Source organism: Penicillium daleae (assembly GCF_028827525.1).
Source record: "Penicillium daleae strain IBT 16125 chromosome Unknown utg000005l_segment0_segment0, whole genome shotgun sequence".
NCBI classification, from domain to species: domain Eukaryota; kingdom Fungi; phylum Ascomycota; class Eurotiomycetes; order Eurotiales; family Aspergillaceae; genus Penicillium; species Penicillium daleae.
In genome coordinates, this window is record NW_026623153.1 from 1,214,150 (window position 1) to 1,235,805 (window position 21,656).

A 21,656-nucleotide genomic window follows, 5' to 3' on the forward strand; every position below is an offset into this window, starting at 1 on the left:
GGTCAATCTATATCTGCACCGCTATCTACCCCTCAGGGTAGTTCAGTTCTTGACGGATCGTCTAGAATAGCGCCGCATGATAGTATTTCTCAGCAGTTAGGCTATACTCAGGGATTCGATGATGAAGAGGCACGGCTACAGCAAGAAGTTGCGGAACTTGAGAGAAAGCAAAGGATCTTAGCCCTTCGAAGGAAGAAGGAGGAATTATTACGGAGTATAGAGTCAGGCGAATCTTTGGTATAAGTTAAGAATATCTTGAATTTACTTTGAGCATAAGTTTAACATATGTTCCGTATAGACAAATAACAGAAAATTCATACAAAGAGACCTACGCCTAACTAAAGGGACTCAAAAGCATCAGAGGATGAGTCCTCTACCTCTACCTCTACCTCTACCTCCTCCTCCTCCTCCTCCTCCTCCTCCTCCTCCTCCTCCTCCTCCTCCTCCTCCTCCTCCTCCTCTACCTCCTCCTCCTCTACCTCCTCCTCCTCTACCTCCTCCTCCTCTACCTCCTCCTCCTCTACCTCCTCCTCCTCCTCCGAGTCTTGCATATGGGGAGCAGGTGGGCCACCTCCTCCATCACTATTGTCTCCATTACCGGCAGTGGGGCCAAAACCCGCGAAGGGAATAGGATTCCCAGGGACGCCAGGTCCACGCTACATACTATTAGCATATGCTTAACATATCATTTCTTAAAAAAAGGGGACTTACCCGGCGGCTGCGATGACCAGAACTCGGGGTTGCTGGGGCCTGCCAGCGGTGGAAACGAGTGCCGTATTGTGCGGCAAACTGTGCATCGGTAGCTCTATACGGATTGTTAGCATACGCTAAACATATGAGAGTCATATGTAACAAGTATATCAATCTTGTGCAAAACGTAGAGTACCCAGAGTACTTACGCAATTCGCTCCAGAGCGGAGGCCCAGTGTCCAATCCATCCATTGTCAGGGCCGCGTCCAGGCTCATGGAGGTAGCTAGCATCCCGCCAGCCACCCTGCAGGACCCAACGCTTGATGGCGTTTTGGCCCGCAATAATCTCCAGCTGGGTCTTTGCTCGCCGGCTGGGGTTGACGACTATATCGTAGTCATATTGTTAGCATATGTTCAACATATCCAACGAATAGACACTTGCCAGCTCCGGAATGTTCATTGCGGATGTGTCGACGCAGAGCAGGTCCCTCTGAGAAGACTAGACCGCACATTTGGGACGGAGGGTTGACGACAATATCACAGCTGTTCCTCTCAGTGTCAGCATACGATAACCATGCCCTCAGTATATTCAGACACCACGTACACTCCTATGTTCTCTTTGTTGAGAACCTCGGCCGGATTTGGAGGCGGGGTCGCCGCGATATCAGCTGCCTTGATGTCGTAGTGGCGTGCGCCTGCAGCTAGAGCTGCCGTATACGCAGCTGGCTTCCAGCCACGATTGTTGTCTGGAATGGGCCCTACATATGGTCAACATATCAACAGCATATGCATCTGGGAAACATACCATGTGCATATCCCAGGAGAGGGTCGGGGTTGGTCGCGTTTAAGACTGTGGTGTTGTCAAATTCAGCCCGGGTTGGACCCAGGCCAGGGAAGAGTCCAAGATTCGACATGTTGATGAGCTGGAAGTGTTCAGCATATGCAAAACATATGGAGAAACGCGTCAGGGAGTAGAGTAAACAGGTGTTCTGACCTTTGGTAAACAAAGTGGGTGGTGAGGGAAGAAGAAGAAGAAAATGGTGTTGTGTTTGTGTTGAAGATATATCTCTCATTTCTTTGTTGACACTTTTGATTCATGACCCCAAACAAACTATATTTTTCTTTCAACACGTGTAATTTACTAGAAGAAAGACTACCTCTTTTATATTATTATGAATAAAAAATAGATAGAGTCTTTAAGAGTATAGTATAATCTTCTATATAGAGTTGTAAAGAGATGTATAGAGTGATAGTATATTTTAGTGAGGTAGGGGTTCAACTAAAGTTGAACCCCTACATAATTATTAATCATATGCATAAAAGTAAGTATAAGAGCTCATCAGGACCCAAAATAGTTTGGGTACGTGTGAGGTCGGGTACCTCATGGGTACCCAAAATTAGTCAGAAATTTTTTGGGTCCGTGTGAACTTTTTTGGGTACGTGTGAGCTGGAACCCGAGGCGTGCTCAGTCCTACTCAGTGAGCAAAAGCGGCGAGGGGCTGAGCACCAATCCGGAAGGGGAAAGCCAAGTCGTGGCATAGGAAATCCGGTACATAGGGAACTAGAAGGTTGGGGGTTCGATTCATGGGGAGGGCGAGGCTATTTCTTTTTCTACTGCTGTGACGTTCGGCGTGTGACCAGTTACTATTGGCTCTTGGTAATAACTGATCTCCTTTCCTATAGACAGGCTTTTTTCTATTCACAAACAAAATGGGGATCTCAAATAGAAACATCACGCTCCACGGGTAAATACAAGTAACTTCGCACTTATTTTGTCCCAGTGCCGGTCATCATCTTCTCAATATCAAGCACCGACTCCCGTACCTGGGGGCAGTAGTGCTGACGCAACAACTCGCCTTCCCAGACAGAGCCCGCGTAAACATTTGTGGCCTCCACATCATTGGCATACGCGTTGAACACGCCATCTCCCTTGCGCTCATCCGTGTACCACAAAGGCGAGATGCGGCGAGCATGGTGCTTGGAGACCTGATTCATCAGCGACAGAGTGGCAATGGCGGACTTTTCAGGAAGCTGTAGGGAGGTCGTCATAAGACGCTTGGCAAACGTGGCCAGACGAACTGGGGGCGGAGTGCCATGAGCGCGGGATAGCAGGGCCGACTGCAGGCAGCGAAGCAGCAGGACCATCGGGGTCTGGAAGTTGACCTTGTTCTTCGCCTTGAAGCGGGAAGCGGCATGGTCTTCGGCGGTATTCGGGTCGGGGAGACGTAGGGAGGTGTTGGGGTTATACTCGACTTCGGGGTTGATGGAGAGGGCATAGAGGGAGCGGTAGAGATGCTTGATGAAGAAGCTCAGATCCAGATGGAGAGTGCTGGCGGCTTTGCTGGCATCTTGCCCTTCGAGCAGGGCAAAGGCAGTGATTGTACAAAGAAGGGTCTCGCGGCGAGCATCTCGTTTCGTAGTTTCAGAGACATCGCGGCGCTCGTCTTCGTCGTCTTCTTCATCCTCGGAGACATCTTCGCCGGCTTGGTCGAGCTCGTCACGCTCGGCGTGGCCGATAAGGTCCTTCATGGCCTCCAGAAGGTCACCAAAGAAGTCCTGGTTGATGAGATGGGCATACTTTGCCAGACCCTCGAGTACGGGACCCATCAGGTTAGGAATACGCTGCTTCAGGATGCGGAAGTATACACCAAAGACAAGCTTCAAGGTCTCGGCCTGGTTCTTGTCTCGCTCCTCGTGGGAGACCAAAGCATCTGCAACTTTCATATCCTTCTCGACAACCTGGCGCTCTTTCATAACCTTCCGTTCTCGCTTTGTCCGGAATTCGCGCTTCTGCTTCTGCTTCTTGCCAAGAGTCGCCTCTTCCTCGGGCTCGTTGCGGTCTACCCGGTCACGCGATGCTTTTCTAGCAAATTCACCGAGAAGGCGTAGATGGAGGAAAGTATCCAGAACGCTCTCGTTAATATTGAAGTCTCGTGCCTTCATCATCTTCGACACCATACGAATTGCCTCGAGAGAGACGACTCCATCATTGTCCTTGGCGAAAACATCCTCCATGGTTTCCCGGCATTTGATAAAATCAGCATCCACTTGCTTTCTAGCAAGACGGTTGACCAAGATCTTGATCAATTCGCTGCGGAAGTTGAAATGCGGGACAGCCTGGAGCATTGTGCAGGCGCAATTGATGGCAAGGCTCTTCAAGCCCGGGTCTGTGGCCGCATTGAATCGGCCTGGTTTCGCCAGAGCAGCCAGCTTCTGAACGTAGTTCTTGTAACCTGAAACGAGAGACTGCTCGAAATTCCGCAGCTTGCGCACTTCCTTCGAATGTTTCCCTTGCATATCTTCATCGGTGAGAGGACGGATTCGGTATCCGGGAATGACATCCTTGTAGACCGCGGCCTGCGCCGCCAGTGCCAGCTTTTTGACCGTAACGGGCGAGTCCTCCTTGTCCACCATATCGGCCATTGTCTTGAAGAGCGCAATGTTCTCCTCGGGGTCCTCATTGATAAGGGTTGCGATACGAGCCAGGTCTTCCTTGGCTTGCATAATTTGAACCTTCACAGGAATCTTGGGTTTCTTCTCGACTTGTTCCTCTTCGCTATCCTCGCCGTCTCCGGAACCATCCTCCATCTCGTCGTCGTCGGTGCCCAAGAAGCTGTCTGTTTCTTCGCCTGCATCCTCGGGCTCATTGGCTGCGTGAACGAAGCCCTCCGAGGTCTTGATGGGCAATCGGGTGCGCTCGTTATCTTTTTTGTTCGCTTTGCGCGGGCGACGCTCGTAGTCTTGTTCGACGCCCCATTCGTCGGCACCGCTGTACAACTCAGCATCCTGAGATGCAGATGCCTCTTTGTCACCAGGAGGACTCAAGCGCCTCCGCTTCGCAGTCGGTCCGCGAGCCATTTTGTGGTTTTCGTGGTGTGTTTGGTTGCTGTTGAAGACTCGAAAGGCTTGCGGGCGGAAGGCGGACCAAACCTCAAAATTTTGCGCCAAGTATTTATCTGCCGGACATTTCTACACCGCCTATCTTTTTTTCCTGATGGAGATCAGGAACCGTCTCCGCAAGTCTCGATCGTGATCAAACCGAACCTTTCCCACCAAACCCCACTTTACGCCAGTCAAGATGCGTGAATTGACAGAGGAAGAAGCCAAAGTGTGAGTGAATTTTGCCTGGAGCGTTCAGCCAGCTCTCCCGAACCAGCAGCAGTCCAGCTAATACCATGGGTTAGGCTTTTCTCCAAGCTTGCCAACTACACTGGTCGATCCTTGAACAATCTGATTGCGCCTCCCGAGGGTGATCAGACTGAGCGCCACGTCTTCCGTCTCCAGGGTTCTCGCGTACGTCCAACTAATACTGGAAGAAGTTAGGGAGAGGAAATCTAATAACCGCTTAGGTGTACTATCTTCCTCTGCGGTTGGCCAACTATGCCACGAGTATTCCTCGCGCAAACCTGCTATCAGCAGGTACTATCATTGTGAGTCGATGCTATTGCACTCTTTGCTTTTCCATATCGTATACAAAGTACTGACAAATAGCAGGGTAAATTCACGAAGACAATGAAGTTCCGACTCCACATTACCGCGCTCTCGGTCATCGCTCCTCACAGTCGGTACAAGGTCTGGATCAAGGCGAACGGAGAGATGCCGTTCCTGTACGGTGGAAAGTGAGTTTACATGGTTTATTGGTTGTTAGTCAATTGCTAACCGCCAAATCAGCGTTTTGAAAGCTCATGCCGCTCGCTGGAGCGAGGACTGCCCGGAGCACAGCGGTGTTGTCGTTTACAGTATGAACGATGAGCCTCTCGGTTTTGGTGTCACTGCGCGCTCGACAGCTGAAGCCAAGAAGCTTGAGCCCACTGGAATCGTGGTCTTCCGCCAGGCCGATGCAGGCGAGTACCTGAGAGAGGTAAGAAAATACCCAATACTACAAACAAGATGGCACAGGATTGATTATGGGCGGTTGCTAATGTTTCACAGGAGGATTCCCTGTTCACCGCTTAAGAAGGGACGTTCAACGACTCGAATCTTGCATGTTGATATTGGCATACTCGATGTGGAAAATCAGGGAATGGAGTTTATGGAGTCATTTCTATCTTGTGAAAAGTGCTTTGTCTGCCTCGACTTTGGGGTTTATACCTGGACTCGGTTAGATCATTTGATGAATATTATTATTTCAATACATGTGCATACAGTCAATGTTTTACGCTTTGCCTGCTGAGTTTTGTCTATGTTGTTGTACTGTTTATAGGGGGTTTGATGCCGCGCATAGGTAGAGGTATACACCACATTATTCGACTTTTTCAAGTACTTTTGCGCCTGTCTCTGTGGAAATCTGGAATATTTTGTGTAGGTGGGCGACGGCTGGCGTACCAGGAATATATCTTCGAGGTCGGCCTTTACAGTTCGACACAACTTCACGAAGAGTATTCCTTGTGCAATATCTGGTCACACTTTTAATGAAAGTTCTTCAATTATTTATAGCAAAAACCATCAAGTTCAGTCCCCTAGCTCGCCTTAACCTGGATGCATCCCCGCCATACATCGAACAATTTGTGCCTTAGGCATAAATGCTGAGTCAACAATTTCCCGCTGCGGGCAATCGCGATAAGCCTGGCCATAAGCTGCCTGCCGTCACATCATTGAGTGTACTTCTGCTTAAAAGACCAGCCACCGTCTCAAACATCTCGTCTTCGCCCTTCATCTACATTTACCCGAACACACCATACCCGAACTTGCTACTCATACCCACCACCCTAGCTCAGCTCACACAGCGGGGCCCAATATCACACCCCCACCATGCCACCCTACACAGCTGCGCAGAAGCAGACCATCGCGCAATTTTCGGCTCTGACTGATGCTAAGGAGACTATCGCTACCAAGGTATGTATCTTTGCCCCCCGCTTGTGGAACCGACTGCCAGGGGGTGCGCAAGACGAGATGTGCGGCTGGTTGTTGTCGCGTGAGCTTTGACTGATGAGGTTATAGTTCCTGAAGGGAGCGTCATGGAACCTTGAACGGGCTGTTGATGCGTGAGTTTCTCCCTATTTCACTGTTATGATGCTTTTCTGGCCCGTTCATACATCGAGTGTGTTGTTGTGCGTGCTTTGGCCTCGAGAGCTTATCCCGTGTGCTGGTCCGTCTGGCTGCATCTCGTCACTTGGGAGAAATACATGGCTTCGCGGGCTTCACTTGGCTAATGCCATCTGCAAGCCACACTACCTATCTGAGTGTATCATTGACAGCCCACGAATTCCATACAAGATATCCGCAAAAGCACTGTAGCAGCTCAACCAAGCTACATACAGCACGACATCAACATCAACACGCATTTGAGACACTCTAACACCTCTTCATATACACAGATACTATGCTAGCCCCCAGTCCAATATCGGCACACCAATCTTGCAGTCAATTGGCAACATCTTCGATGAGTACCGAGGTACATTCCATTCCACCCTCCAATGCATCAAAGATACTGACTGATATCTTCTATCTAGTCAATGACAACCCCAATACCATCGGTATTGATGGCGCCATGAAGTACTTCAAAGATATCAACGTCCAACTAGACGAAGTTACCTGTCTCGGAATCATGGAACTATGCAAGTGCCCAGCCATGGGCGAATTTACCCGCGAAGAGTTCATTACCGGCTGGAGATCAGTACAGTCAGTAACACCCCCTCTCCAAACTCCGCAAACCAACCGGAGAACCTCCCTCCCCACATATCTCAATCCCAATTCCAATCCAAACACCCTCCGAAAGAAATCCCAAAAGAATGGCCTATACTAACTACCCTCCAGATGCGACTCCATCTCCAAAATGACCACCTACGCCGCCACCCTCCGCTCCCAAATCCCCACAACCCCAGACCTCTACCGCCGCACCTACCGCTACGCCTTCCCCATCTGCCGCATGCCGGGCCAACGCAACCTACCCTTCGACCTCGCCGCCGAACAATGGCGCCTCTTCTTCACCCCCGACCGCGGCGGCATCCCCTGGAGCACGGCCAGCACCCCCTGGCTCGAGTGGTGGCTCGAGTTCCTGGAGGGACGGGGCAAGAAGCCCATCAACAAGGATCTGTGGGAGCAGGTGGAGGTGTTTATGCGGAAGACTGTGGAGGATGAGACGTTTGGGTGGTGGAGTGTTGATGGGGCGTGGCCTGGGGCGTTGGATGATTTTGTGGGTTATGTTCAGGCGAAGAGGGAAGGGAGTGCTATGGAGCTTTGAAGGTGGTGTGTTGAGTGGGATAGGATAGATGGGGGCGTTGGCTAGTTTCAGATGCTGGTAATACGGCCTTCTGTCTATGTGGAAGGGGAAGAAAGGCTTGGGTTGCTAGGCGAGAAACTAGAAACTACATACGCAGAGACATTAGAGCTTCATGGATACAACAAGCCCAAGATACCAAACGACTCGTATTTTCATTCTACTGTAAATCCATCCCTACCCCAGTTTCTAGTTAAAAGGAAAAAGAAGCTACATGGGATGCACTTGAGAAATCCAGCATATATACCTCGTCTCTGGAAATTAGAGAAACAAGTCTTTGTCTTCTTTGTATATGGGAAGGGGGCATTCGTCGTAAGATTGGGGGAAAATAAACATCAAGGAAGAAAGATATCGGGGTGCATACAAGGTATGCACAAAGTGTGTACATGGATGGAGGGGGTCTCAACACCGAGGATCAAAGAGATACAAAAGAGAACGGGTTATCGGGTAAATTCCTGCGGATAGGATTGTCGGGGCGGATCGTCGCGGAGGTTGGTGCGTTTCTCAACGCTCGTTGTAGGTAGTGTGTTCCTTCGCTGTATGCCCGGTGTTGCCATCTGCAGTTCGCAAACTCGGTCCCATTTAAGGGTAGTCGCGCTTCTCGTACTCGCCACCGGGGCCGCGGCGCTGGTCGTAGCGCTGCAGGTCGTTGTTAGTATATAACGCGCCATGTCAACGCAATTTTCATGGCACATACCTTCCGCAGAGCCTCGAGGCGCTTCTTCTTGGTGTGGGTGTTGACATAGGTTCCGATGAAGAAACCGATGATGTTGAAGAAGGGCACCCAGGTGTGCTCGGGCAGGAACTTCTGAGCAAAGGCCAGAGCCAGCGGAGAGGTGATCCAGCTGACCTTCATGACGGGCAGGAAGCCCGCCTTGACGGTGGCGCGAACCTGGTGGAAGTTGCGCGCGCCCGCAATGACGGCCATCGAGGACAGGTAGACACTGTTCTGGATGGGGGAGATCTGCGACAAGACAAGGGGTAACGGATTAGCATGCGCCGGATGAGGGGGAAGACGCAATTGGTGAGACGTACGATCAGGTTGCTGACGAGGATCTGGAGGATCTTGGCCTTCAAGCTGGTGCGACCAGCAAAGATCTTCTGAAGGATGCCGATGAGGACATGGCCCAGGGGCGCGGCGACGAACATGCCGTACAGCGACATCTTGGGGATGCGCGAGCTGAAGTAGTGGCCGTGCTTGCCGACATCATGAGCGAGCCACGAGGCCAGCAGCTCCTGCAGACCGGAGAGCACACCGGAGGTGAGCATCTTGGTGCGCAGCGGGTTGTGCTGCAGCTGCTTGAGGTAGGCCTGCGACGATCCATTCCTCGGAATTAGCTTTTGGGCCATGCTCTTGTTTCCGATTCGCGATCGCGATCAACCATCGACCTTTTCTTCGGAGCTGCTCTACATACCTGGAGATAGCCGGTCTGGGTCTTTCCACCGGTCAATCGCTCACCGACGCGGTGCGCGAGGTCTTCGGGCTTGCCGCCCGTGACGGTGCGGACGGTCTCCTCTTGGAACTTGACAGACATGGTGAATGTGGAATGGAATGGTCGGGCCGAGAGGCGATGGCGATGGGGATTAGGTAGGAATTGCGAGAGCGCCTGCGAGTGGAGGAGGAAATCGGGTCAATTAAAATCGGCGACACAAAGGCGGCAAGACGACCGCGACGAAAATCACCGGTGATATCGCGTGGGAATAGTGAATGGAGTGAGTGTGTGGGGGAGGAAACAGGGGAAGATGGGAGGGGATTAATTGGGGGGAGGGGAGGGACGTGTTTGTTTATGAAGGCCCGAGGGAGTTTGGACTTTGGAGAGGCTGGGGCTGAACGGGTAAGAGACAACCGAGGCCTCGGGGCAACGTACAACGTAGGGGAGATCAATAGAGGATGCTGTATGGAATTATGCCACCGGAGGAGAAAAGGGAAAAGGCACGACTCAAAACAGCAGATGGACCCGAGTCGTTCAGAAGAATGTCCAGAAGGTCCAGAACTGGGGAGAAGGGGGGGGATCAAGGCCGTGTATTAAGAGAAGCGGTCTCGAGAGTCGGCAAATGGCCATCAGCGAGGGTTTGGTTGAGAGACTGGAGACGGGGCTGGTCCTCCGGCGAGATCCATCGTTCCATTGGCGGAGCTCATCGGAACCCTCCGACTCCCGCGATTTGGGGAGGAGCATACCGAGTACAGTAGTAGGCGGGAAGAGATGGTTGATGATGCACTGTATTAATATCAATAATATCAATAATATCAATTTACGACCTGGAGAGCTAAATGGCTCAATTCCCCCCTGAAAGACTTGAAATCCTGCGGAGATATCCTTCCAGGACTTCTAGTATGGCCATCCCGCAAATAGGGCCATAGCCGACAAACCAACTGGCCAGAAGATGATTCTTCCGAGGCTTTTTTTCTCCGCAAATCGTCTTTTTTGCCGTTCAACGGGGGTTCCCCACATTCTCAACCTTGATAATTCTACATCCTAGCTGGGTTGAAATCTAGAATAATTCCATGTTTCACGTGATCTCCTTCTATATGGCCAATACTTAGTTGCTTGTTACTGTGCACATACACTCCTTCTCGGCCAAGGTCGATTCGGCAAGAGACTCCGAGCCATCAAGCCACACTCAGTTCTACACTGAGCGAGATCGACCTCAATCTCTGGTACAAACAAGAACCACGGTCAGAATACCAAACGTATGACTTTGAATGCATAACAGTAACAAAGAAGATGGCCCAGCAAGTTATTGAGAAAGCCACTCGGCACTTGTAGTTGGGTCATACTCCTGGAGGCTGAGCATATGTAACAAGTGCCATCAATTTAGATTCTCTGGCTTTGATGAGCCTCGTACCCTGTATTAGCAAATGAGAAGCAAAAGGGGGAACAGAGATATGCACACACATACAATGGCGATGAGAGTTAAAGGGAGGGAACGGGCGTAGGTCTCAATGCATTGTGAGTGAGAGAGAGACGGTCCAAACAGTAAGACAATGGCAAGCATACTGGTCAACCTCACTGAATCTTCCTTCTCAATCCTCCTCTCTTCTCTATTTCGCATCACCCTCTCCTTCATCTGTATCAACTTCCCTGCATCTGACGGTCCTCCTGCTGAGCCCATATCCGGACACATTTCTTCACCTTGTCAACTCGTTCCTAATTACACTTCGTCGACAGTCTCTCATCAACTTCGAGCGAGCCCAATCCTGGTGAGAGATGATGGATCACCACCTCCAAATCAACCCGGTCGACGAAGACTGGCCCCCGGGAACTTTCGACTTTGGGTTTGATGACAACATCCTCGAACTTATCGAAGAGTTGATCGAAAAAAGGCCAGACTTGGAGGACATCCTCAACTCTGATGAACCAATCAGCATCCTGCCACGACCGGTTTACACACCAGGGAGTCCAGAGGATACCCGAGAGAAGCGCTACACCCCACGGACAGGGCCATGGTGCGGCCACGAGACCATCCTGCGCAGCTGGGCCTCAGCTACCCCCTCCAAGTGCCAGGACTGTGGACATACCGCTCGATGGCTCTGGGCATGTACTGCAGACACGCCAGACCATTCACCTTTTGTTCCTAACCCCGAGCCCATCACCCGCGATGTCAGTATTCTCGCACCGTGGATGCAGCAGGCCATCGCCAAGGGCGAATACAGCGATGCCCAGGTCGAGAAGATGTTGGACCAGAAGGTCAACGTGCTGGAGCAAGCGGCTTCAGAACGACGCCGGGTCGCCCAGCAAGAGCGAAAAGAACCCACTGGGAGTCCGGACGTAGTGGGCGTATCGCCGCCACCGGCAAGCGACAGCCAACAGCAACCAGTCCACCCTGACGAGAGCGCTTCCGACAAGGTCGTCACTCCCATTCCACCAGAGACACACACCCGCGCCATAAGTTGTCGAATGCTCGCATGCCCAAATTGCAAACCTCGTTTCCTCGAACACGCCTGGGGACGACTCAACGCCATCGTCAACGAGCCATACGTCGCACCGCCTCAGATCCCAGAATACCTGGACCGACGAATCTCAGATGCGGCAACACTGCAATCGATGCACGAGCACTGCCGAAGCTGGAACTGGAATTCCGACTTCCAAGAGTGGTGGGACAAGGTTCGGGTGGCCGGCGGGTACGATATCCTCCCTATGCTTTTGATGGCTGAGACGATACGCTCTAACCAGGCGGATTTCATCGAATTTGTAGGCCATATGGTGCTCTGCTGCCGCATAACATACAGCCAGATGTGCCAGTGCCTCTACCTGATAAACCCCCAGGCGTTTACAAGACTCGTCCCGTTTCTCGGCGCCGACGTGTGCATTATCCGATGCCTTCACTCGGCGCCAGTTGTGGAGGTCGACTCCCAGCCTGAAAAGGAGGACTGAGCAAACCAGTTACCTCATGGGAATTGACCATTTAGTGAGGGATCGTCAGCTTTGTTCAGTTGAGATGGCACCCATGGCGATACACTACTTCTGAGCATGCTTCAAGCAAGGGGTTATTCGCAAGCGGAGCATGCTATAGCCGCTTAGCCATCGATTTTGGCGAATGGAGAGAGAACGAGATGAACAGGATTGCCCTCATCCAGAATTGGCTGGAGTGCGAAGCGCTGTAACCGTCAAAAGGAGGAAAGATACGGAATGGTGGAGATGTGGAGATGTCAACGGGTGGCTGCAAAGGGACACCTTCCATTATTACGAAGATCACTGGCGCCCGCGGGAGCCGAGTCAACGACAATGATGAAAATAAAGAAAACTCCTGTCAAACAACGGTCCCATCAAGCGACACGAGTTGTGTATCAAAAAATGAGCCAATAGCATTCGTCCGCAGTCCACGACAACACGTTCCGACGATAAATCGCCGGCGGGCAATGAAAGTGGACCCGCGCGAAAGGCGGCCGAACGAGGCAGTCCCAACCTTCTCCTCGTGCGGCCGCTCGGAGCCTCGGAGCCTCGGTCCTTTTCCGCGAGTCCAAGCAACGCGGGTTCCGTCTGCTGCTAGTGACATATGTTGGGTTTCGTCTCCTGATCTCTTCAAGCAAAAAAAGTCGCTCCTTTACATTCTCACGCCCATCACATATCCTCCGACAATGTCAGACCCTGAGCATCCTCCCGACATCTCCAAAGAAGCAGCGGATCACGTTCAGCATGTGGGGAAGAGTCCGATCACCGCGGGGAAATTGGCAACACAGCAACAAATGATGGCCGCGTTGACGGCGACAGACATAACCATCCGCCGTTTAGATCTGTAAGTAGATTATTACTTGCGTAGAACTGACCATCTGCGCATCCACTGCTATTCCGCCTCGCCCATGACGTGAATATCCTAGCTGACCGACTGTCCAGTATCCTATCCACAGCCGCCGGGCAAGAAAGAATTCTAGCGACGGTAAACTACGTCGCGTCAATCCTCCAACATGTCTGCGCATCAACCCCCTGGAAAGCCTTCCAAACACGCCTCCTCCTCCTCGCCCGAATCAAAGCCCGCTCCGCATCACCAACCAGCAAAACCGCTCCGTCTGGCTCAAAATGGGCAGCCCTATCTTCACTCGCCTCAGAAACCCGATACAATATTCGCCTATTCGGGCTCCTCCCACTATGGATCTGGGGCTCCGATACGCTCAAAAATCCACCAACAGACCCCATAATCCACGCCCTGACAATACTCCAGGTCGTCTCGAACGTGATCTACCAACTCCTCGAGAACGTAGCCTACCTCGCCTCCAAGAACGTCCTCCCAAAGCGCTTCGTCGACAAGTACGGCGGCATCGACAAATGGTACATCTGGAGCACCCGCGGCTGGTTCGGCCACATCTTCTTCGAATTCTTCGTGCTATGGCGACAGCACATCCTCCGCAAGCGACGTCTCGCCGCACAGCGCGAAGCCGCCGACACCCTCGAGACCAAGGAGGACATCAAAGCGGCGGAGAAAGAGGCGCTGCGCCTTGAGATCCGCTCCTGGCGCAAGAGTCTCGTTAACAATACCATCTGGGCGCCGTTGTGCTTGCACTGGTGCTTGGAGAAGGGGATTGGGATTCCGGAGAGTCTGACGGGATTGATTAGTTTCATGGCTGGGGCGTGGAGTCTACATGATCAGTGGGCTGATACGGCGAAGATGTAGATGTGACAGCATTTTTCATGATTCCATTCTTTTCGTTTAGACCTGCTTTTTTCTTCTTTGGGGTTAGATATACCATTCTGTTTTTAAGATCTCAATGAGGACAATTTGGGTTCAATCTGATCGTGTGCGTAAATGAGCTTTGTAGTTCAACCACGTTGCTAATGCCCGTTGGAAATCTACGCGTAGCATCGTGCTCTTATCTCTCTATAGTACAAGTCCATAAAGTCGAATTTCATCGCAACAGCTCCTGGATCCGCAGAAAGCATTTGCATCGCTGTTGAAATCTTATGTGCCTCACGATATCTTTCACTCTCAACAAGGTGATCCACGACCCACACAACAATAGAACTTCAAACTACTCAGGATCCACATCAGCTTAAACAAACAAATCGCAACAATCCCTCGCAAGGACTTTACTAAATCCACACACAAAATGCGTCGAACTCGAACGGCAGGAGATTGCGTCCGGGGCGTCCCGCATTATCGGTGTGGGGACTAGCTAGCGGGCTGCGGATGTGCCAATGTGGAGAGGGTGGCGGTTGAAACGGGTATGTTGACGCGATAAGGCAGGTCGTTGAACTTTTGATGGAGTGGCTTTTTTGGGGGTCGGTAACGTAATAGATTGGGTTTGGTCTTGCTTATTGAGATGGGACTTGGAAATTTGTGTTTGGGGGTTTCGCTTGTGCTTGTAAATGGAGAGAATAATGACATCTGTGAGAGTGAGATTCTAGTTATGCTGTTTGCATTTAGATGGTTTATGTTACAACCTGGACGCCCGGACCCGCTAATCGAGCAAGCCAAAAGACCAAATATTTATGTCAGAACGCTCTGTCAAAACGCTAACTATGTTCTGACATGTCTGACATGATCGGGGCCGGTATAAGTAGCGCACATAACGTTAGGAGGGCCAGTAATAGCTGTCTGATACTGAATGGCTGCATTTGATTGACGGGGCGACATTGATTTCTATCAAACAGGACATAAATAGCTGTCTTTTTCATTCCAGCTTTGACCGACTCTTTTTCCGTACAGAGCTATCTTAGCTGGGCGCGAGTCAAATCGTAACAACAAACTTCAGCCCAAATACAATTCTCTAGCTCTTCAGTTCGTGTATCAGAGAACCCCTTTGCCAGGCGGTATGCAAAATTTTCGGTACTACTGTAGAAGAAGCTAGTGAGAGGTATAGGGGATATCGGGATGTGGCCAGTATGGCAATGAGTCCATCAACAGATCCTGACTACACAAATGCGCTAGTATCAACAAGAAACAAGCGCTTATTATGGCCTGCGCTCGATTTGCATTTGGCCCGCCTCCAAATACACGAGAACTGGTTCGTATTCAGAAAAAGTATTTCGTTTCTCCCAGGTTGAACACTAGTATAGCTCTCAACTATAGCTGGGTAATTTGAAAGCTCGGACGATCCAAAAACGCGAAAGATTGTGAGGTCAAGGGTATCATCGTAGTCCACCAAGTCCTCATGTGTTTTGTCGAACTCAATAATCGGTTCCCAAGAAAATCACTGTATTAAATACGGTGGCTGTGTGTCTGCATCATAAAGCACTTGGCCCAGTCCACCTGGTTATGACAAAAAAAAAAGACAGAAGGTCTAAAGTATACTCAAAAGGCTGGAGAGAGTCAACAAGGAAGGTGATCAAGACACCGTGTAAATGAATTTAAGATCTGCTACAAAAGTCAACTTCGGTGCAGAGATATACGAGAACTATCCTGGAATACAATGAATAATCTGCATAGTAGGAGAGTATGGGTCTCGCAGAGGTACCAAATCAAGTACAGTATATAACGCGTGGAAGCACCCCGTGGACCAATCTGACAGACAATAGGGGGGTCGTGGGCCCTTTTATAATCAAGTAAACACAGGATATATACCGCATCGCGAATGACTAGTTGGTTGCAGTCATTCGCACTCTCCACTGAGTCGAAAAGAGCCTAGAGGCCCCAGACTCTAACTCACTGCTACAGTATGAAGCGCTAGCTCAATTTGAGCCTCCTCGTCGCCTTGGTGATCTGACAAGATCTCCGCGGCTAAACCCTCTTGAGCGACAGTTCAGATACCCCAGGCGCTCAGGCGCTCAGGCGCACAGGCATTCAGGCACTCAGGCATCAGCCAAATCGACCAACTTCCATCAGATTCGCCGGTGGCGATCGGCCAGCTGACCTAATCCAAAGAGCTTAGGTCATCACATATCGTCACTCACTGCCTCTACTGGTACCTGGGAAGCTCAAACACCTCACCTCTCACATCTCCTCCACCGTCAGGCTCGCTCGCTGATCTGCCGGTTATCCCTTTCTCCATCTCCCTCATCACTCCTATCCGTTTCGTTTCTCTTTTTCATCCACTCGAGCTGATCTGCTCGTTTGTGGCCACCTAAACCCTTCCCGTTTCCCAAGCTCGGTTCCCATCAACGTCACAACCTCAGATCCTTCATCATGTCTGCGGAGCCGGATCACACCCACGACAAGAAGAGGGTCAACCTCCAGTATGTTCATTGCCGCGAGAACTGTAATCGATGGATTTGCGCTAACTAATGACCTTACAGGGACGCCTCTGGCGCCGAGAAGAAGGAAGTCAGTTGAAAGCCCAACCAACACCAATCCAACTTTCCCAGGCTGCAAATAGCTAACCCAGCGTCAACAGGAGCTCGACACTGCTACTGCCATCCTTAAGAAGAAGAAGAAGCCCAACTCGTTGATGTAAGGGACCTCCCCAGTTGAGCAACACGCCCTTTGATGGAGAGACGGAAGTTGACAGCTCATCCATTACAGCGTGACCGATTCCGTCAACGATGACAACTCCGTTATTGCTCTCTCCAACAACACCATGGAAACCCTCCAGCTCTTCCGGGGAGACACAGTTCTGGTCAAGGGCAAGAAGCGCAAGGACACTGTGCTGATTGTCTTGGCCGATGATGATCTCGATGATGGCAGTGCCCGCATCAACCGTGTTGTGCGCCACAACCTCCGTGTGAAGCACGGCGACATCATTACCGTCCACCCTTGCCCCGATATTAAATATGTACGTTTATAACTGCTTGGGAAGAGCTCATACTATGCATTCTCTTTTGCTTCGACAAAGGAAACATTGGCTAACATACTTTCTTCGCCAATTTAGGCTAAGCGCATTGCTGTGCTCCCAATTGCTGATACCATCGAGGGCCTGACCGGCTCTCTCTTCGACGTCTACCTTGCACCCTACTTCCGCGAAGCCTACCGTCCCTTGAGGATCGGAGATACATTCACCGTTCGAGGTGGTATGCGACAGGTAGAGTTCAAGGTGGTGGAAGTCGACCCCCCAGAGTACGGCATCGTTGCACAGGACACAGTTATTCATTGCGAGGGCGAGCCCATCCAACGAGAGGATGAGGAGGGCAACCTGAACGAGGTTGGCTACGACGATATCGGTGGTTGCCGGAAACAGATGGCTCAGATCCGTGAACTGGTCGAGTTGCCTCTCCGCCACCCTCAACTCTTCAAGTCTATCGGTATTAAGCCTCCCCGTGGTATCCTCATGTACGGTCCTCCCGGTACTGGTAAGACCCTGATGGCCCGTGCCGTCGCCAACGAGACCGGCGCCTTCTTCTTCCTCATCAATGGTCCCGAGATCATGTCCAAGATGGCTGGTGAGTCTGAGTCCAACCTCCGCAAGGCTTTCGAGGAGGCCGAGAAGAACTCTCCCGCCATCATCTTCATTGATGAGATCGACTCTATCGCCCCCAAGCGTGACAAGACCAACGGTGAGGTCGAGCGCCGTGTTGTTTCCCAGCTTTTGACCCTCATGGACGGCATGAAGGCCCGTTCCAACGTTGTTGTTATGGCCGCCACCAACCGTCCCAACTCCATTGACCCTGCTCTTCGTCGTTTCGGCCGCTTCGACCGTGAGGTCGACATTGGTATTCCCGACCCCACTGGCCGTCTGGAGATCATGCAGATCCACACCAAGAACATGAAGCTGGGTGACGATGTCGACCTGGAGACCATTGCTGCCGAGACCCACGGTTACGTCGGTTCCGATCTGGCCTCCCTGTGCTCTGAGGCTGCTATGCAGCAGATCCGTGAGAAGATGGATCTGATCGACCTTGATGAGGACACCATTGATGCCGAGGTTCTCGACTCCCTGGGTGTTACCATGGAGAACTTCCGCTACGCCCTGGGCGTCTCCAATCCCTCTGCTCTCCGCGAGGTTGCCGTTGTCGAGGTCCCCAACGTTCGCTGGGACGATATCGGTGGTCTCGAGGAGGTCAAGCGCGAGCTTATCGAGTCCGTTCAGTACCCCGTGGACCACCCCGAGAAGTTCCAGAAGTTTGGTCTCTCGCCTTCTCGCGGTGTCCTCTTCTATGGTCCTCCTGGTACTGGTAAGACCCTGTTGGCCAAGGCTGTCGCCAACGAGTGCGCTGCCAACTTCATCTCCATCAAGGGCCCCGAGCTTCTGAGCATGTGGTTCGGTGAGTCTGAGAGCAACATCCGTGACATCTTCGACAAGGCTCGCGCCGCTGCCCCTTGCGTTGTCTTCCTGGACGAGCTGGACTCTATCGCCAAGTCTCGTGGTGGTTCTCAGGGTGATGCCGGTGGTGCTTCTGACCGTGTCGTCAACCAGCTTCTGACTGGTAAGTTTTTCCTGATTACCTACTAGATTGTAGATCATCGTCGAACGTGTACTAATTGTAATTACAGAGATGGATGGTATGACCTCCAAGAAGAACGTTTTCGTCATTGGTGCTACCAACCGTCCCGAACAATTGGACGCTGCCCTGGTCCGCCCGGGTCGTCTTGACACATTGGTCTACGTGCCTCTGCCCGACCAGGAGTCCCGCGAGTCTATCCTCAAGGCTCAGCTGCGCAAGACCCCTGTCGCTTCCGATGTCGACTTGGCCTTCATCGCCAGCAAGACCCACGGCTTCTCCGGTGCGGATCTTGGCTTCGTGACCCAGCGTGCCGTCAAGCTCGCCATCAAGGAGTCCATTTCCCTCGACATTGAGCGCACTCGTGCCCGCGAGGCCGCTGGTGAGGATGTCACCATGGGAGAGGGCGAGGTTGAGGAGGAGGACCCTGTCCCCGAGCTGACCCGCGCCCACTTCGAGGAGGCCATGAAGACCGCTCGTCGCTCAGTCAACGATGTCGAGATCCGCCGCTACGAGGCTTTCGCCCAGAGCCTGAAGAACTCTGGTGGTAGCAGCTTCTTCCGCTTCCCGTCCGCCGGTGAGATTCAGAACAACGAGACCTTCGGTGAAGCCGGTAATGATGACAGCCTCTACGACTAAACGGGTTCTTGATATCCTCCACTCTGGTTTGCTTTGAGGAGCGGACTGCCAGGTCCTTTTCTTTCACGTGTTCTTTCTCGCCCTTGTCCTCATACAGTGTGCCATAATACTCATCCAAGAGAAATCTTTTATGTTGATCAGTTTTTGCCTTGCCTAGATAGTTGTCAGTAGTGTTTTCAAACTAGTAGTGCGTAGCATACATCCTCTATTGAGGCATGTTGATTTAAGATCCATCACTGCACATTATCTACAGCTAGGCCTGAGGCCCTAATTGGACTAGGTCTAGCATTTTCTTGTTCCGTCGGTAGCGCTAATTAGGATCACCTAGACGTATTGAATTGAGGCTTCTTTGGATACGAGAGTCTTCTTTCTATGAGAATACGTTCTAGGACTACTGGGATACTCGATCTTGTATGTAAGGTGTCCATTAGGTCTATAAAATATGCCCATAAGCTCTAAGTCATGAGATGAATGCAGCGCCAAAAATCAAAAGAACAAAACCAACGCCAACTGTGCAGGGAGGTGACAAATATCAACATATGTTAGTCATCGTCGAGGGGAATGCCCCATATACATGAGGCTCAAACTTTAGAATTTGGGGGTGAACCGACTCATAGCGCGAATCTTAGCACCATAGAAGAAGAACAAGATGGGGATAGGAATCATCGCAATAGTAATGAAACCCAAGACACTAGATGCCCAGTTGACACCAAGATTGGTATACATCTGGGTAGCAAAGAGCGGGAAAGCACCACCCAGCGCAGACCGAACCAGGGTATTCGCCGCAATAGCGGAGTTGGCAAACATCATGTACACGTCAATGATGTAGTTGAGACCCTGCATGAAAATAACCAGGATACCCATGCCAATAGGCACGCCAGCAATAACCTGCGGCGCCCAGTGGATATTCGGGTCCGAAGTCCAGCCGAACCAGAACAGGCCGATGGGCAGCAGGACGGAGGCGATTATCATAGGCACGAGACGTTCCTCGGGGACGACCTTGCCGTGCTTGGCGAGTTTACGGGCGAACCGGGTCTTGGTGGTGTAGATGATCAAGGCAGCGCCGCAGAGGACACCGATCATGATGCCGATGAAGGGGAGGGCGGCGACGCCGAGGCTCTTCCAGCCGCGGACTTCGTTGAAGGAGATCGGGTAGGCTTCGAAGAAGAGGTAGAGGATGCCGTAGACGAGGGCGAGGTAGATGGTCATGCAGATGAGGATGGGTTCCATGGCGAGCATCTGGAACGGACGGAGGAGGTATTTCTGGCCGATCTCAGCGAGGGTGGGCTCGTGTTCGTCTAGGAAGGAGTGTAGGGCCCAGTTTTTGGTCTCGCGGCGGAGGCGGGCTGCTCGTTGCTGCAGGAGCTTGGGGGAGTATGTCTCTGGTACGACGATGAGGGCGAGCAGGCCGAAGAAGGAAGATGCGATTAGGGTGATCCAGGCGGTCCAGCGCCAGCCTAGGTAGGAGTCTGTGATGAAGCCGCCGACGATAGGGCCGAGGACGGGTCCGAGGAAGGTTGCGCTGCTGAACATGGCAATAGCCACAGCACGGTCGACAGGGTTCCAGATATCCGCCATTGCACCGCCGACGACGGCGAGAGGGGAGCAGCCAAAGACGCCGACGAGGAATCGGCAGATCATGATGGTCTGCAGGTTCTGAGCGACGGCCACGGGAATCTGGAAGATGGCGAAGACGGCATAGCCTGAGAACAGTGGCAGACGGCGTCCGTAAAGCTCACTGACTGGAGCCCAGAAGAGAGGGCCCAAGGCGAAACCGAAGACGGTCAAACTCGTGCCTAGCACCATCACCTCAGTGGAAACGTTAAACTCCTTTGCGGTCACCACGGTGGCCGTTGAGAAGACGCTGCTTGCAAAGGTGATCCACATGGTCATCAAGGACATGACAACGGTGATCACCCACTTGCGGCGGCGAGAGAAGTTCTGCGGATTCTCGGGGTCGTCAGGGCCATCCCATTCCACAAGGTTGGGATCTTTCTCGGTAGGCTTCTCTGGTAGTGGTTGGTTCTGTGCGCTCTCGACATCGGTCTCGTTGTCATTGTCATTCTCCTCTAGGGGTGATTGAGAAATCTCCTTGGTGATGGCATCGGCATCCACATAGGGCTCGTTGACAGGCTCGCGGTGCTCCATGCTGAGGCGAGGTGTTGTCGTCGTTGAATCAAATGTTCGACTGGTAGTCATCTTGTAGCACAAGCCTTGTAGGCTATGGCAGAGTAGTATTGAACGGGGATATCGTTGGCAAGTAACTGAAGGTAGATTGAGAGAACTCTGTAGTAGGTGCTATATCAAACACTCTAGCTCCACACAGATCTCAATAGACTCGATCTGAATAAACTGTGATC

The 21,656-nt window shown here is 51.8% G+C and overlaps 8 protein-coding genes across 8 annotated transcripts; 5 read left to right on the forward strand and 3 right to left on the reverse strand.

Annotated features, from left to right (window-relative positions):
• Window positions 1-2,457: 2,457 nt before the first annotated feature.
• Window positions 2,458-4,548, reverse strand: N7458_004709 (nuclear export protein Noc3; the record flags this gene model as incomplete). The annotated part of the gene is made up of 1 exon (XM_056908091.1): window positions 2,458-4,548. The coding sequence occupies one exon, from the start codon at window positions 4,546-4,548 to the stop codon at window positions 2,458-2,460; it is 2,091 nt and encodes a 696-aa protein (XP_056766709.1).
• A 220-nt stretch (window positions 4,549-4,768) lies between these two features.
• N7458_004710 (ribosome biosynthesis protein NIP7) lies at window positions 4,769-5,646 on the forward strand (the record flags this gene model as incomplete). The annotated part of the gene is made up of 6 exons (XM_056908092.1): window positions 4,769-4,800; window positions 4,875-4,983; window positions 5,040-5,120; window positions 5,182-5,309; window positions 5,362-5,551; window positions 5,623-5,646. 6 exons carry the CDS (start codon window positions 4,769-4,771, stop codon window positions 5,644-5,646), a joined length of 564 nt encoding a protein of 187 aa, XP_056766710.1.
• Window positions 5,647-6,441: 795 nt separating this feature from the next.
• N7458_004711 (DCN1 family protein) lies at window positions 6,442-7,873 on the forward strand (the record flags this gene model as incomplete). Its single annotated transcript, XM_056908093.1, has 5 exons — window positions 6,442-6,525; window positions 6,631-6,674; window positions 7,008-7,084; window positions 7,143-7,311; window positions 7,447-7,873. 5 exons carry the CDS (start codon window positions 6,442-6,444, stop codon window positions 7,871-7,873), a joined length of 801 nt encoding a protein of 266 aa, XP_056766711.1.
• A 618-nt stretch (window positions 7,874-8,491) lies between these two features.
• Window positions 8,492-9,444, reverse strand: N7458_004712 (Mpv17/PMP22 family protein; the record flags this gene model as incomplete). The annotated part of the gene is made up of 4 exons (XM_056908094.1): window positions 8,492-8,548; window positions 8,607-8,873; window positions 8,945-9,220; window positions 9,325-9,444. 4 exons carry the CDS (start codon window positions 9,442-9,444, stop codon window positions 8,492-8,494), a joined length of 720 nt encoding a protein of 239 aa, XP_056766712.1.
• Window positions 9,445-11,121: 1,677 nt separating this feature from the next.
• On the forward strand, window positions 11,122-12,285 carry N7458_004713 (uncharacterized protein; the record flags this gene model as incomplete). The annotated part of the gene is made up of 1 exon (XM_056908095.1): window positions 11,122-12,285. One exon carries the CDS (start codon window positions 11,122-11,124, stop codon window positions 12,283-12,285), a length of 1,164 nt encoding a protein of 387 aa, XP_056766713.1.
• A 704-nt stretch (window positions 12,286-12,989) lies between these two features.
• N7458_004714 (uncharacterized protein) lies at window positions 12,990-14,020 on the forward strand (the record flags this gene model as incomplete). Its single annotated transcript, XM_056908096.1, has 2 exons — window positions 12,990-13,147; window positions 13,246-14,020. The coding sequence occupies 2 exons, from the start codon at window positions 12,990-12,992 to the stop codon at window positions 14,018-14,020; spliced, it is 933 nt and encodes a 310-aa protein (XP_056766714.1).
• Window positions 14,021-16,468: 2,448 nt separating this feature from the next.
• cdc48 (AAA family ATPase CDC48) lies at window positions 16,469-19,296 on the forward strand (the record flags this gene model as incomplete). The annotated part of the gene is made up of 6 exons (XM_056908097.1): window positions 16,469-16,518; window positions 16,579-16,606; window positions 16,677-16,732; window positions 16,805-17,054; window positions 17,151-18,642; window positions 18,710-19,296. The coding sequence occupies 6 exons, from the start codon at window positions 16,469-16,471 to the stop codon at window positions 19,294-19,296; spliced, it is 2,463 nt and encodes an 820-aa protein (XP_056766715.1).
• A 588-nt stretch (window positions 19,297-19,884) lies between these two features.
• On the reverse strand, window positions 19,885-21,495 carry N7458_004716 (MFS transporter; the record flags this gene model as incomplete). Its single annotated transcript, XM_056908098.1, has 1 exon — window positions 19,885-21,495. The coding sequence occupies one exon, from the start codon at window positions 21,493-21,495 to the stop codon at window positions 19,885-19,887; it is 1,611 nt and encodes a 536-aa protein (XP_056766716.1).
• Between the last annotated feature and the right edge of the window lie 161 nt (window positions 21,496-21,656).